General features: G+C 42.3%; 1 protein-coding gene across 3 annotated transcripts in view; it reads left to right on the plus strand.

The window, feature by feature from the left end:
* The window catches only part of PCDH19 (protocadherin 19), a 122503-nt gene extending 110647 nt beyond the window's left edge, over nucleotides 1-11856 (plus strand). For 2 of the 3 annotated variants that reach the window (XM_087941076.1, XM_087941077.1), the window contains exon 5: nucleotides 10339-11856. In XM_087941076.1, the coding sequence (XP_087797202.1) occupies nucleotides 10339-10931 (593 nt within the window). In that variant the 3' untranslated portion in view covers nucleotides 10932-11856. The remainder of the gene's footprint in view (nucleotides 1-10338) is intronic. The other variant, XM_087941078.1, reaches the window with a different exon arrangement.
* The last annotated feature ends 5103 nt before the right edge of the window (nucleotides 11857-16959 follow it).

Genomic DNA, 16959 nt, shown 5'->3' on the forward strand with positions numbered 1-16959 from the left:
ATGAATACAAGTAAAAGGGAACATTAAGACAGGGATGGTAGGCACATTGGTGCGCTTATGCACACCCCTTACAGACTTCTTAGGAATGGGGTGAGGTCAACAGTAGACAGTCTAAGGTTAAAGTGTTTGGGGTTTGGGGAAGAAATTACAGAGTCAGGTAGTGTATTCCAGGCATTGACCACTCTGTTGCTGTAATCGTATCTCCTGCAATCGAGTTTGGTATGGTTTACCTTGAGTTTGTATCTATTGCTTCCAGCTGTAGGGTTATAGGAATTTCTTGGGCTCATCTGGCTACTATCCAGGACTGAGGGTGCTGAATTTTTTCAAAGATAAACTGTTTTGGTAATTGGGACCCTAGCAAAGGAATTAATGGAAGGGGGTTTAAATTCTTTAACCCCCTCCGGTGATTCTTGCAATTCACATCGGAGAAAAGAAACTTCCTTAAAACAAGAAGGAATTTTCTTTCTTGGATAAACTGGAGCTGCCCATCCATTATTGAGATGAGATTATAGTTTGGGATGCCGATTTAATTCTTTTCAGACGTAATCCTTTCTTTTTGGGTCCCACTGGAGAAAAACTCTTAATTGTGAAATGCAAACTTTCAGATGACAATTCCTAGAATCAAACAACCACTTTCTGGTATCTGAAAACTTGTCAAAAGAACTGAATTGACCTTTCATTTTTCCCCACCCCCTTCTGTTATAAAACAGAGTTAAAATAGGAGAGGATTTGTTAGAAAATGTCATCTGTTATAATGGCCCCGGAGATGCATTCAGAGCCGTGGATTGACTGTACAAGTGGTGCTTATTGATCAAGGACATAAGATAGATATGTTCTGTAATCCTTTGTTTTGACTTACCTGGTTGACTTTATTGTATGATTCATAGCTTTGGGGGGGAGTGGGAGGAAAGGAGGGGGAAGAGGAAAACAATAGATTAAAAAAAGAAAGAAAATCCACTTCTCTCATATTTCCCTTTGACTGTACTCTACTGTACTGAAGAACACAGGCAGCATTTCAGCTGTGAATTCTTCTCACCTTAGTCAACTGCGTTATCTCAGTTTTGGCCTCTCCCTTCCCACAAATGGCAGTATGGGACTAATTGTATCAATTTAGGGCCCAGGTTTGTTTTAAGGGTTTTTAAATAATGTATTTGTAGGAGTTTGAGTAGCCCAGGCGCTCTTTCCAAAAACACTCAAAAATAGGATGATTGTTCACAAACAATGAACATGGTGTGTTCCTTTGAGCATTCCTGTTTCTGTAGAGATGGCAAGGTTCCAAGGTCCATGTGAAGAACCATATGTCTTTAAACAGTAGTGTGTGTGTGTGTGTGTGTGTGTGTTGTGTTTGTAAATAGTTGAGTAGGGCTTCACTCAGATTGCAGAGAGTTGGTTTAATGCTATAAGGAAGACTAATGTACAGACGCACAGACATGCATAGTGTTAAAGTAGCTCGGCAAAATGGATGGTGGAACTCTACAAATTCAGTCACATATTGCCAACATACAGAGGTTGAGGTGGAGTTGTGTGTGCGAATGCATACAACTTGTCCTATAGCCTCCATAGGGCTTACACCTGGACAATTTATTATTGCCCAATAAAGATAAAGGTTTCCCTTGTCTGACAATGGGGGGCAGTACTCTAGAATAGAATAGAGCTGGAAGGGACCTTGGAAGGTCTTCTAGTCCAGCCCCCCTGCTCAAGCAGGAGAACCTCTACAATCTCAGACAAGTAACTGTCTCTTCTACATCTTTTCTGACCAGGAAAAAAAAAAAAACCCCAAATACTTTTCTGGGTGGGGTCCATGTAGAAATCTATTTGCTGAGAAGATATTTTGCCACACGAGGCAGTGATTAGTCCACCCGATTCTAGGTAATTTGAGAGTTTGACAAGAGCTTAGCAAAGGATTATTATAAAGCAGTCATTACTTCCAAGGCAAAGCTTATTTCGATAGGCACATGGTAAACTCCAATCACGTGGTAAAAGTAATGCACTGATATTTGGATCCAGCAATACAGGGGCCCTACTGAGGATCAAGTTTATTAATTTCTGATCTGTGATAGAGTGTGAAATCTTTTCAGTCCCTCCCTACAAAGTCCAACAAGCTGTCTCTTAAGCCCAGCGTGTAATGAAGCATTAATTTAACTGCAACTCTCCCTTAAAAGTTTGATCAGAGTCTGACAAATCTAGCTGCAAAGTGAGGCAGCTGTTGACCTTATTAGCTGTGATCTCATTAGATATTGGAAATGTTACCTCATTATTTCTGTTTATACAACCCAGGATTGTGTTACCTTTTTTGGCTGCCGCTGCACATTGCTGGCTCATATTCAAGTATCCACTAGGACTCCAACCAAGGTCCCTCTCCATTTCTTAGCCTAGGGAATCAGTGTTGTCTGAAGACATTTCTGTCTCATGTAGCCAGCATGACTATATGCCGAGAGGCATGGGACGCTGTTACTTTCCCACCGAAGTGGTATCTATTGATCTACTCGCGTTTGCATTCTTTTCAGATGACTAGGTTGGCAGGACCTAGTCAAATAATGGGAGCTCACCCCATCTTACGGCACTTGGTCTCAAACCCAGGCTGTCAGCTTTCCAGCCTAAAGTGTCTTAACTGCTGAGCCATCGTTCCTCCTTCATTATGCACAATAAATGTACCAACATTCATTTTGTATGAATGTTGAGGACTTTTTTTTGGACACCTAAATGTGGCCTTTGATTGAATTGCCTCTCTAAAGAATAAAACAGTCTCTGTTGACTTCTTCCCCTTGCACCCCAAAGCAAAATGTAATATTTTTGTCTATGTAGTCTGGGAGAGATGGATAACCATGGGTGAACACTGAAAGCGATGTTTGATCCTTCCATGTTTACTATTTATTCATATTTATTATTCATGCATTCAAGCACAAATGTTAGGCCTGGACCCCAGTGGTATATTTGCATTTTATTTTAGTTCTGATGTTTCTTTCCTACCTACTACCCAATTTTGCAAAAAGGGATTTGAAGCTCTGCCATTTCCATACTGTTTCTATCATTCAGGCTCTCTCATTCCCTTTCTCTCTGTTTTAGGGAAAGTGATTTTTCTAACATAGAAAAGTGATATTTGAATATGTTTCCCCAAGGCAATCAATTTACTTTTAATTTGTCTGGAACTAAGCCTTCCTTTGTTGCAATGAGAAAGTGCTGTAAAATTTATTAGCTTCCGGGAAGATTTTGAAATGAATTTTTTAATGATCGTGGTGTTTGTGAATACCCAGGAAAGATGCCGTTACTGATTGCTCCATATGGTTGCCAAAAGTGCACCAAAGTTTACCACGGCTTTGCAAATTCCATCCTCTCTTCTCTCGTTTTAAAGCAAGATTCTACCCTACACCTAAAATAGGGCTAATTAAAGCTTATTACTCTTTCATTTCTTTGGATCCAAAATAGATTCGGGATGGAAATAATGTCATTTCCACGTGGTGAATCTTCTTCCTTCCTTTTTAATTTGCTATCTTTATGCATCAACTTTGTGGCTTCAGCTGTGGGGATATTTTGTGTCCTGGTGGAAATGTTTCATCTGAGCTAGTTGGAGCTTGTCCAATGAATTCTGAATCATATATGGTCAGATCGGTCAAATTTGACTAGGTAAAAGTAAAGTTAAAGGTTTTCCTTGCACCTACTTGCTAGTTGTTTCTGACTCTCGGGGGCGGTGCTCATCTCTATTACAAAGCCGAAGAGCCAGCGCTGTCCGAAGACGTCTCTGTGGTCATGTGGCTGGCATGACTAAACACCAAAGGCACATGGAACGCTGTAACCTTCCCACCAAAAGTGGTCCCTATTTTTCTACTTGCATTTTTAACGTGCTTTCGAACTGCTAGGTTGGCAGAAGCTGGGACAAGTAATGGGAGCTCACTCCATTACACGGCGCTATGGATTCGAACCGCTGAATTGCCATTTTTTTCTGATTGACAAACTCAGTTTCTTAGCCACTGAGCCACCCCGCCCTATTTTAATGACCTAACCTCAATAAGAAGAAAGCCAGTTGAGAGTGAGAGTAATAGGCAAGTATTTGCTCTTTATTTCAGGAATCCCAAAGAGAAGGGAGATATTTTATTTTATTTTTAAAAAAATCTTATTGAATTTCTTTTGTTAAGGCTCCCATTCTGAATCAACCCTCCTATTGTTTTAAACCAGTGTTTGAATTCTCAGAACACCGGATCTGTGTTCTGACTTATGGATTTATTTTGCACTCAAAAGAGTGCTGCTGTCTCTTTCCAGCGAAATATCTAGCATATTTCAGAACAATGCTAGAAGGTAGGCCATCATTGCAAGGAAAGCTCTCCCTAGTTTAATTAAATGATTAGCAGGCCAGGTATCTGAAGTTGCAGGTTGGTGAATGAAACTCCCTATCGGTAGAAAGGCTGAAATTCATTTGACCAGAAACCAGATCTGTTTTTTTTTTTTTTAAGTTCTTGAACAACATAGCTTGGTCTGCTATATTTTCTGATGATGTCCTCAAGTAAATAAATTTCTCTTTCCTCCTCCTTTAGCGAAACTCTGTTGCCTTTGTGCCTTTCTTCTTATTTCATACCCCTGGGTTTTCTACTTAAATGTCCCTCCTACAAAAAGCATCCAAGGGTTGGAAGGAATCTCACTTATTTTTTTCTCCCAGTGAAATATGCTCAGACTTCTATTGTGATTGTCCAGGCTGCAGAGCTACATGCAAAATTGGGTAGTTAGGTAGGCAACGTTTAGCAGTGATATTAAATCCTCCAGCATTTGTATCGCCATCGGTTTCAACTTCCCTTCGGGACTGTGGCGGAGATTCCATCAGCAATAATTCAGAGGTTTGAAAAGGTGAATGGGTCAGTCTTCAGATCACTTTCCTGTTGTGGTTCGCCGGCAGCAGGTGTGGACGGCTGAGGCCTTGGAGGGCAAGGACTCAGATGAGGGGCCTGCATGTGACGCAGGGATGGGGCTAGGACTATCAGGGAGTGGAATGTTGCCTTTGGAGTTTGTGGAGGTTGGAAGCAGGGATGAAGAGGTTCCCGAGGAGCCTGTGCCTAGTACATGTGTGCGCAGGGCTGTTCGAAGGAAAGAGCAGCTGCAGCATCACGGGCAACTTGGGAGTAAGGCTGCAAGGTGATGGCCCCTCCCTTAAGAGATAAAAGCCAGCTGAGAAACTGGAGTTCTTTGCAGGAAGCAAAGACATTTTGCACTCAAACCTTATGGACATTCGAAATATCTTGGTTGGTGTTTGGAGACTCTGTGTGTTTGAAATATTTCTTAGTAATTTTATCTAGTGTTCTTGGCAGCCTTGCACCACCTTGGCAATGCTTGTTCTTATCAGAGATAATTAATTTGAAACAGCCTTTTAACCGTGAAGGAACAGAATTCGTAAAGAATCATGAAAAGGTTTTTCTGTTACTTCTGTTTCATGTTTGTTTCCTTGGAACAAGGTTTGGGTCAGAACATTTCCTGATGGACTGGGTATTGGACTGTGCAGAGGTGGATAGATAGACACTGACAATATAGAAGACAAATGAGATACAGAGTATTACTTAACGTGGAATAGATTTTATGAGTGGTTAGAGATAAGAGGTAGAAATTAGCTGAAGACAGATTATTGCTATGCATACATTAAGCATAAACATGGTTTATAACTATAAGTATGCCAATATAAGCAATAGGGTTATAAATAAGCTAACGTAAGTATAAGTTTGATCAAAATCATTCAGTTGTACCACTACTATTGTTGTTAGCATATATGTTACTACTTATTTTTTTCTTTTTTCTTTCCCTCTCTTTTCTTTTGTAAAATGATACGCCTGGACAATAAACTATATTCAAAATATTTATATATATAAATTTTAAAAAAACTTGGGCTGAGAAAAAAATAACTCACTTAACAACAGAAATGTTGGTTTCAATTTGGTCGAGGCCTACCTTTAATATTTACAGGTTATAAATCCCACAGATACAAGTTGTATAAGTGCAATCTATGGATAAATGCAGCTCGGCCCATCATTTTGGGGACTGGCTCAGCTGCTCGGTTTGATGTTCTTCTGTTCAGTATTGATAGATCACTTCATGGTTTTCTGCTCCCAATTCTTTTAACTTTTAAAAAATTGGATTTGGACTGGACAGCATTTCAAATAGAGAACTGTCCTTTAAGAGTCCTTGAAAGAGAGGATTGGCTTCAATAAATTAAGACACAAAACCTCCCTTGTAAGGTTTTTTTTTTAAATGGAAGCTTTAGTATCTAAATGTGCAGCATTTAAGAACACATCTTGGTGAACAAAGAGTTCACAACCAGATACACGGAACCTGTCATACAATTATGGATACTTGCATTGGGAGGAAATTATAGATATTTAGCTCAGAGTTTGGCAGGTTGAAATTAAAGAGAAGATAAACTGAGCGCCAAGGTTTCTTTGGCATAGCACTGTAGAATTTGAGACTTGAAGAGGAATATATACCAGCCTTGGCTATCATCTTAATTTTACTGACAGAAGCTCAGGGAAAAAAAAACAAGAGAGCAAGCTAGAAGATGTTCTGATAGGTTTTGCCTCCCAGTTCCCAAATATTGCCATTTTGCCAACTGCACATAGGTGGAATTTCCTTTTTCCTTTTTGTTGTTGTTGCTTGCAATATACAGTGTTCATCAGACTTCCGTATTGTGTTCGTCTGTGAGTCATAAACAACTGTAAAAGTCTGACTCACAGACGAACACAATACAGAAGCCTGATGATGGCAGATGAGATTCTGCCGAAACGTTGCTACAACTTTAAAAGCAATGTGCTTCCGTGCAGAAGTATGTATTGAGCAATTCCACTGTCAGAAAATTTCTTCTTAGTTCTAGGTTGCTTCTCTCCTTGATTAGTTTCCACTTATTGCTTCTTGTCCTGCCCTCAGGGGCTTTGGAGAATAGCTTTACTGCCTCTTGTTTGTGGCAACCCCTGAGATGTCGGACCACTGCTATCATGTCACCCCTAGTCCTTCTTTTCATCAAACTAGACATCCCCAATTCCAGCAACTGTTCTTCAAATGTTTTCAGCCTCCAGTTCTTTAATCATCTTTGTTGCTCTTCTCTGCGCTCTTTCTAGAGTCTCAACATCTTCCCTTTGTTTATGCAGCCTAACATTTCAACAGTCCCTAGGCAGGAGTCTCTCTCTGTCTGTATGTGTCTCTTGTAGCAGGAGCTTCAGAATCTTCCAGTGTTATTGTTTGGATTGCTCTTTACATGATGGAGCAGAGAAAATTCTTGTGGGATTCTAAGTAGTCGGTGCTTTCTTTGCGGCTTCTCTCCCTCCATTTTCCAAGCAAGGGCTTTAAGGTTTGCTTTCGAGCAAGTGGATTCCCTCTTAAGTCCTAAAGCCACTCACAGATATACATTTTGCTGCATTGGGTGGTGTGCTGAGAATTTTTATTAGCTTCTTCTGCTTCTTCTTCTTCTCTCTCTTTCTCTCTCTCTCTCTCTCTCTCTTTTTCGGTGCTGCTGGAGTGTGGTGGAAATACAAATGGAGCCGAAAAGCTGGAATTAATGCGCAGTTACACCTAAGCATCCAAATGAACTGTCCTCAGACGGTTGGGCTGCGAACCCTTAGTAAAAGCTGGCAGCACAGTTTGAAAGTTTGCTACTACGTCAAACCTTGAAGGCGTAATTCCACTTTGCTTGGTTAGCATTAACCCTTTACGACCCACTTGGAAAAGGAGAGCTGAACGATGTGAGGAGATGGCCCATTAAAGAAAAGAGCTTTTTCTTAAGAGATTTGGCTGAATCCCAAGACAGGAAAGTGCATGCCAAGATTACTCTGGGCCAGGAGAAAATGTTCTATTTCAGCTGCATCAGAAAATGCCTAGAGAGGGTGAGACGATTTGTCAATCAACCTTACTACCGACAATGGCTGTTCAGTTTTCTGGTACAGAAATGGATCCCATCATCTTCTGTTTACTTGGAAATGCACGCCAGAAGTTGAATTTCAGACTATCTGTATGTGATCCAACCTGAAGCGAAGGAAATTATATTTCAGGATGGAGTTAAAGGGATATATATATATATATATATAATTTCTTAAGTTTTCGTGGGTACTTACATGTATGGCATTCGGCTTTGCTCAGGTATTTTCCAACGTCATTGTAGTTGTGCTTTTAAAGTTGTAGCAACGTTTCGGCAGAATCTCATCTGCCATACAGAAGCCTGATGATGGCAGATGAGATTCTGCCGAAACGTTGCTACAACTTTAAAAGCACAACTACAATGACGTGGGAAAATACCCGAACAAAGCTGAATGCCATATATATTAACAACGTAAATTTGGGGCTCAGTCGTGGTTGTAAATTGAAGACTAGCTGTATAGGCAGCCTGATAATCTTCAAAGAATTTGTGCTGATTGAAGAAGAAATTAACGAAAGCATTGGACAGGGAGGCGTGGGAACCTGTAAACTTAAATTGCAGAGTTTACAACTGGATATCTCGCATTGGGCAGCTTTTAAAGCCTCGTGTCTCTTAGCGCTGGCATCAGGAAGTAAGGGGGGGGGGGGAAATGCTGACTTCACAAACCCGGACTTAATTTATTTCACATTGTAACTTGTTTCCCTCCAGCTTTCCTTTTATGACAGGCACAGCAACAGCGGTAGAAATGCCAACTGACACCGTAGTCTGTTGAAAGTTGAACTCCGACTTGTTAAAAGAAAGGGGGGGGGCAGGGCGGGAGAGAAGGGGGAGCCGCCAGGATTAAAAACAACCCTTTAAAATGTCATTTCACAAATGTCTACACCTTGTTACAGGAAACAGGAGGCATTTTGTAGAGGAGGGTGAGCAATTGGCAACTGCTGTGTTTTCTGGGCAAAATTACGGTGCGGTTTTCACGGACTCCTCCCCAGGAAATTTGGAAAATGAGACTTGAATATTGATAATCCATTTCTTAGGAAACGGGATGCCAGGTAGTCCAGGCCAGAAACCAAAGGCCATGAATGCCAACGCAAATCTGATTTTGCAAATCTGAAAGCTCTTCTTGTCGCCTTTGCGGGAAGTCCTTGACTTACAGTGGTTCATCAGTTGACTGTTCGAAGTTACTATGGCACTGAAAAAAAGTGACTTCTGACCAGTTTTCACATTTAACGACCGTTGTAGCATCCCCCGCGGTCCCATGACCAAAACTCAAACACTTGGCCACGGACTCCTATTTATGATGGTTGCAATGTCCCAGGGTCACATGATCCCCTTTTGTGACCTTCTGGCAAGCAAAGTCATGAAGTGAAGCCAGATTCCCTTAACAAGTGTGTTACAAACTTAACCAATGGAGTGATTCGCTTAGCAACAGAAACTTTGGGCTCGATTGTGGTCATAAGTCAAGAACTACCTGTACTTCCCAGAGAATTAAGGGAGAGAAGGGCAAAGAGCAATGTTTACGTAATAAGATAACCCTTCCCTTTCCAGATTTTGTTTTAACCAAATCCTAGAAGAAATAGGGACTGGGCATATACACAGGGGGCCACTTGCATTGCATTTGGGGGTTGCGCACCTGCCCATGCTTTGGGCATTCAGCACCAAAAAGGTTAGCCATCTGTCATGCCCCCGTCAGAGTTTGAATCTGAGAGGAAGACGAACAGTTGACAGGGAGTGGGAGTGTGGCTCTGTTGGCTGTGGAGGAAACTGGGGAAGAGCAAAGTCCAGCTGGGCAGAGCAAGGAAGAGGTAGAACAAGGGACAGGGAGTTCAGAGGAAGACCCAAGCCCGCCAGTTCTTCATCCTAGGGCACGCAGAGAGGAAGGGAGGAGAGAGCAATGTGGGTTCCATGGCTAACGGAGGAGGAAAGGGCCCTGATTCCCTTCATTAGTCACAGCTGGAAAGAGAGTTTAAAAGAGATGCATGCTGAGTGCGACAGGTGCTGGGAGCAAATGTGAGTTTATCTTGTGTTGACTATCTGTGTTCCTGGTGTCTTCCCAACCGTGTTGAGTTATTGCCGTGCCTTCACGTCTAGAATTCTTGCTCCTGCCCTGCCAGACTAATTACTTCATTTTGCCTTGATTGGACTTAAAGTTTCTGTTGACCACGTTTTGGACTTGATTCTCTGCAGCCAAAGGCTGTTCCTGGGAGAGTTTTTCTCCAGCCCAGAAGGTAACCAGGACATTGGGGGGAAAGTTGGAGCTAATAAAGGAGCTCCTACTGATTATCTGATTGTGTTGCCTTTGTGCCCTGAGTCATCACAGCCATCACTGTCCTAGGTTGTGGTTTGCTGAATCCAACCGAAGAGCATGTGACTGAACTTCCGGGATGTGAACCCACATGAAACCAAACACATTTCATGCACTCCTTTAATAACATTCTTCTCTCCTTTTTGTCTCCCGATCTTAGATCAGAGTGAAGGATTCCACTGTCGAGAAGAGTGTCGGATCCTTGGCCATTCTGACCGATGCTGGATGCCCCGGAATCCTGTCCCCACCCGAGGCAAATCTCCTGAACATGGAAGGAACGTCATGTCCCTCTCTATAGGAGCTTCTACGGTCGATACGGAGCTTTACGAAGACTCTACTGCAAAGAGAACTTTTGCAACCTTTGGCAAAGACAGGAACGAAACTGTTTCTGAGGAGCGGGGCCCCATCCATGTCAAAGGCAAAAGGACACTGGATCTACCCATCTGTAGCCCAAAGGTGAACGGGGCCATCCGGGAAGCTGGGAACGGTTGTGAAGCTATCAGTCCCATCACCTCGCCTGTCCATTTGAAGAGTCCCTCGTCCGGCAAGCCATCGGTCTCCTACAGCATATTTCACTGCCCGTCCAGTCACGACTTAGAGCCGTTTGTGACCAACGGCCCCTCCAGGCCTATGGAAGCGGAGCCGAGGGGCGCGGACAGTGAGAACGCGGTGCATGAAATTAACCCTCTCCTACAGGAATGTAGGGAGAAAGACTCGCCCAGCGTGAAGAGGCTAAAGGATATTGTACTCTGAAGCGGGCCCACAGAGGGAGGGGAAAAAAAATGCCGCCACCAAACAACGTCTCACCATTTTTAAGCGCTTACGGACGGTTCACCAGGCAAAGCTGCTGTACTTAGAAGCTTTCCTTCAATGTATTGTTTATAAAAAAAAAAAAAAATGAAGCGATCGTTAATGTGACAATCTCATGTGGTTTCATCAGGGGGCTAGTGAAGCAAAACGAACACCATTTTATTTCCCTTTCCCCCCTATTTCTTCTCTAGCGGGGTAAGTGATGTTGGGGCCCCTTTGGTTGACGGAAGTATTATCCGCAAAGTATTCTCCCCCCCACCCCCCGGTATTTTTCCAGATCAAGCAACCTTGGCAAGAAAATGGGTTGACCGTTGGGTCTCCCATGAATTTTTTTGGGCGGTGGTGGGGAATAATGACCTCCAACTCTGTCGTAGGCGATTTGTAATGTGATGCCCTTGATTTGGACGGGGGTAGCTGGGCGCCGGGAACTCGGTTGTGCTTATTTCAGGACCTCTTGATGTGGGCAAAGTGCCTCCCCTCCTTCATTAGGGTTCAGTGTGGGAATAAAAACCATTTGTAGTCTCTTACCCAATCCTATGGAGCTTCTGATCTGCCCTGTATCCAGAGTGAATTCATATTCTAAGATGGTGCTCTTTTGCTATGAATCACCCCTCAATCTGGAGAGCTTTCTGCTGCCACATGCTTCTCTGTACTATTATCGTATTTGATATTGCAAACTCCTATGTGTCGAGTGTTGGGGGTGGGGAGGGAAGAAACAAAAGGCTTTTCAAGTTTTTGGGTTCTTTTTTTGTTGTTGTAATTGTGCTTGTGGTTGTGTTCTATGAACAACAATCTAAGACTTGGGGAACCTGCAAAATTTAGAGTCGGCCCTGTCCCAGTTTCTGATCATTTTTGCCAGGTGGTTTTTTTTTTTTAATATCATTCTTCTTCTTCTTCTTCTTCTTCTTCTTCTTCTTCTTCTTCTTCTTCTTCTTCTTCTTCTTCTTCTTCTTCTTCTTCTTCTTCTTCTTCTTCTTCTTCTTCTTCTTCTTCTTCTCCTCTTCCTCCTCCTCCTCCTCCTCCTCCTCCTCCTCCTCCTCCTCCTCCTCCTCCTCCTCCTCCTTCTCCTTCTTCTTCTTCTTCTTCTTCTTCTTCTTCTTCTTCTTCTTCTTCTTCTTCTTCTTCTTCTTCTTCTTCTTCTTCTCCTCCTCCTCCTCCTCCTCCTCCTCCTCCTCCTCCTCCTCCTTCTCCACCTTCTCCTTCTTCTCCTTCTTCTTCTTCTTCTTCTTCTTCTCCTTCTTCTTCTTCTTCTTCTTCTTCTTCTTCTTCTTCTTCTTCTTCTTCTTCTTCTTCTTCTTCTTCTTCTTCTTCTTCTTCTTCTTCTTCTTCTTCTTCTTCTTCTTTCTCCATCTCGCTTGCAAAGATGCAAAGTGCTGACATTTTTACAAGGTTGACTTCGTTCTTTTTCTTTTTCTTACAACCTCAAGGAAGGAGATGATGTCATTTCTCCAAACTTTGATTTCCAGGGGTTGACCTTGCCTATCTATATATTAAACTCTTTTGGCTTATCAAGAGCTCAGAGCAATGAACTGAGCTTATAACTTAATAAGTGAGTTGAGTCCTAATATACCAGCGGTCCCCAACCTCTTTGGACCAGTGACTGGTTTTGTGGAAGATGACTTTTTCCCACGGACTGGGTATGTGTGTGTGTGTGTGGATGGTTTCGGTTTTGCTTGCTTGCCCGATGCTTACTTCCAGCTGTGAGGCCCGGTTCCTAACAGACCGCAGACAGGTACCGATCGATGGCCTGGAGGTTGGGGACCCCTGTTATACCATACATAGGTCAGCGTTCCATGAGCATCCTATTCTGAGTAATGCACTAACTACGTGTATTGTCTTGTTTGTATGTAGTGTGGGTAAGCCCAGTGGCCCAGATCATCGTACTTTCTTGCTGGGCTAAAAATCTGCCTTGAGTTTCTCAGAAGTGTTCTTTCTTTGCCAGAGATGCTTCTGTTTTACTACCTTAACTCTCAGGGTACTTGAGAATTTCCCTTGGTGGCATTTTGATCCCGGCTTTCTTGTGGAGATGGTAGAGGATGTTATGGTTAGTGCTGTTATTTTCCACGGCACCTCCTTCCATCACCCTGAAGTTCACCCTGTCCAACCATTTGAAGAGACGAGGGGGGGGGGATGGAGAGAGAGAGAGGGAGGAGAGAGGGAGAGAAGAAAGGAGAGAAAGAGGGAGAGGGAGAGAGAGAATTTCTCTCTGGCCAGCTTCCCTTGAAATTGAAGGTAAGTTAAACTGGAAGATACCTGAGATAGCAATAGCCAATAGCGTTTAGAATTATACACCGCTTCACAGTGCTTTACAGCCCTCTCCAAACAGTTTATAGAGTCAGCATATGGCCCCCAACAATCTGGGTCTTCATTTTATCCACTTCGGAAGGAGGGAAGGCTGAGTCGATTTTGAGCCAGTGGGAATCGAACTGTTGACAGTGGACAGAATTAGCCTGCAATGCTGCATTCCAACCATGGGGAATGAAGGAAGGAAAAGAAGGGCAATAGCAATAGCACTTAGACTTATATACTGCTTCATGGTGCTTTACAGCCCTCTCTAGGCTGTTTGAGTCATCCTATGGCCCCCAACAATCTGAGTCCTCATTTTACTGACCTGGGACGGATGGAAAGCCCAGTCAGCTTTGAGCTGGTAGGAATCAAACTGCTGGCAGTGGGCAGAGTTAGCCTGCTATCCTCCATTCTAACAACTGGGGAGGGAAGGAGGGAGGGAGGAAGGAAGGAAGGAAGGAAGGAAGGAAGGAAGGAGTAGCAATAGCATTTAGGCTTATATACTGTTTCACAGTGCTTTACAGACCTCTCTAAGCTGTTTACAGAGTCAGCCTCTTGCCCCCAACAATCAGGGACCTTTAAGCTAGTTCTGGATTTACAACCATTCATTTAGTGACTGTTCAAAATTATGACAGCACTGAAAAAAGGGACTCATGGCCGATTTTCACCCTTACAACCCCGTTGCAGCATTTCCTTGGTCATGTGATCAAAATTCGGATGCTTGGCAACCGGTTCATCTTTATGACAGGACCCCGGGATCCCCTTTTGCAACAAGCAAAGTTAACGGGGGAGCCAGATTCACCTAACAAACAAGCATGTTACTAACTTAACACAACCACTTAACGGTGGTGGTAAAATGAGGCAAAGCTCACTTAGCAACTGTCTCGCTGAGCAGCAGAAATTTGGCAGCTCAATTATGGTCGTAAGTCAAGGACTACTTGCAACCAGAGGTGGTGATGGAATGTAGTTGGTGGGCCTTGGCACGCATCCTTCTCCCCTTTCGCAATGAAATCCATTGTAAGGTTATCGCACATTACCCATGAAAGTTCTCCAAAATTCTCCTTGCCTTTGAAAGAAGCACGGACATCAAAGTCGTTTTCATCAAGCTGGATGAGAACTGGTAGTAACCAAATAATAATAATAATAATAATAATAATAATAATCCAGATTCCCATCTCCTCCTGGAGCAAACTGTACTACTGGCTTTCTAACGAGTTAAGAAGGGTAGCAGGTTCAAGTTGGCTACATGGACAAGACTGTTGTGGTTTTTGCAGGTGTTTATACATTACTGTTTCCCCACCAACTTCTCCCACTTCTACTTGTATGGGCCCAGTTCAGTTGATCCCTCATTTCTTCCAAATGTCCATAGTGGAGGCAGTTTGAGAGGTCTAAATTATTTTCTCAGAAACATGGTTGTAATTAATCATGAAAGGTTCCCTCTGGCTTCAAAAACACATCTCTCTGGCTTTGTTGCAGAATTTTCTGATCTTCAGATACAAGAGGTATGCTTCTTTCTCTCTTTCTCTCTCTCTTTCTCATTCTCTCTGAGGTTATCCTCAGATTCCTGCTGGTGGAGTTTGAGAGTACATAACAGAAAGGAAGGAAGCTCCACCCAGCCTTTAGTGCACCTGCCCTAATTTAAAAGCATACAACTACAGGTTAGTAATTTCCGAAGAAATTAATCAGGGAGAGCGGTTTGGTTTAATCCTAATACCAGCGGTCAACTGCTGGAAAGACAAGTTACAGATGTAATTTCAGGACAAGCATTATTCAGATTCAGATAATCAGAGTTGGAAGGGACCTTATAAGTCATCTAGCCCAACCCCCCGCCCAAACGGGAGATCCTGCACCATTTCTGACAGATGGGAGACCCAATCTCTTCTTGAAAGTCTCAAGTGATGAAGCTCCCACAAATTCTGTTCCATGGGTTGATTGTTCTCACTGTCAGAAACGTTCTCCTTATTTCCAGGTTAAATCTCTCCTTGTTCAGTTTCCATCCATTATTCCTACAGGCGCTTTAGAAAATAGCTTGACTCTTTCCTCTCTGTGGCAGCCCCTCAAATATTGGAAGAGGCAACCATTAAGCAACCATTAAAATGCCCAGCCCATTTCCATTGCGTGTGTTTCAGACAATCCATTCATCCTGCATCAGGTTGAAGATTTAGGGAACAAAATAGCCATTGGAAAGGGAGAACAATTTCCAGGATGATCCCCTTGTTAAAGGGAGTACCAAAAATGAATATATTTGTGTGTTTTTGTGCACGGGTGTGGCCTTGTCAACTTCAGCATTAATTACATTTCATACCTGGATTTAGGAATAGGATAAATTAGTTATCTTCAACCCATCCCTGCTCTGAAGTAAGACTGTCATGTTCTTGAGAGTTTTATTCTGCTAATGATGCGCTTTAATCCCAAGCTAAAAGGAATGAAGGTATTGTCAATGAAGCCATTGTATAAAGAGATCAGCAAACCCTTTAGTGTCTCCTTAAATATGCACATGTAATGTTTGTGACTTTGTCCTCTCCCGAAAAACAAAATGAAAATTTCTTTTCAACTTTGTCAAGAAATATTTTATTTACAAAAAAAAGAGGGAGAAATTTAAACAGGGATAGGGATAACAATGTAGGAAGCATAGCGATAAAACGGATATGACATTTTTGTCATTGATCCTTCCTTCTCCTATTAGTGTTTTTCTGTTCCCAGCTTGCTTAAGAGAGACTAAAGATCAGTGCGGTAGAAAGATATATTGGGTTCTTTCAAATATTTGCTCTGTCAATCAAAGGGGGAAAAAAGGTGTCCTGTGGGGACAACTCATGGCCTTTCTGTAGCTTTATTTTTTATTTTTTAAAAGGAAAGTTCTCCACATTTATTTAATTTTAAAAAAAGCTACACAAAAATAACATCCACTTCTTCCCCCCACCCCTTTTTTGGGGGTGAGGGGTTTGTCCTGGAAATCAAATAAGCTTGGAGTAATTTATTTTCTTCAGAAGAAAAGAAAAGGGGAAAAAAGAGTTGAAAGATAGATAGAGCTGGGTGTTCTGCTTTGCCTTGTACTTCAGGAAATTTGATTTGCCTGGCTATTTGAATTTTTTTTAAAAAAGAAATCAATAATAAGAATCCCACACAGGCCCTTGAATTCTTTGTAGGTAGCCTATGACAGCAGCAGAAGCAAAAAGAAATGTTATCCATGGATACCTTTGAAATAAAAGAGGCCCTTGTCACTTTATTTTATTTTGTTTTATTTCATTGCATTGCACAAAGAAAAAAGAACAATAGTGATGTCATCACAGTCAAAAGAAAAATGTGCCTGAAGGAAGAACATGTGGAACAGGGCAAAAAGTCAACCAGAAGTTGAGAATCCAGAAGAGCTATTCCACATCTCATTTTTAAATTGTCAGGGCTCCAGTAGTTACCCGCATTTAAATCACGAGTCTCTAGCTGGATTTTCAAATGTAAAGATTTATTAGGAGTAAACATGCCGGCGCTGCCTAGGTGTAGCCGACTCTGAGACATGTAATTCATTGTCACCCTTGGCCGTGGTCTTCCCCCACCCCCTAGGTGTATCATAATTCATATTCTCCAATGGAACACTTCCATAGCCAAGAAACATCAATCATTAGAATTTTGCACGGCAGAAACCTCGGTCACCTAGAAACTATCTTTGAAACATTTATGGAACGCAAGC

The sequence above is a fragment of the Pseudonaja textilis genome, chromosome 12, assembly GCF_049901715.1.
Source record: "Pseudonaja textilis isolate UNSWEBS1 chromosome 12, rPseTex1.2, whole genome shotgun sequence".
Classification (NCBI taxonomy): Eukaryota; Metazoa; Chordata; class Lepidosauria; order Squamata; family Elapidae; genus Pseudonaja; species Pseudonaja textilis.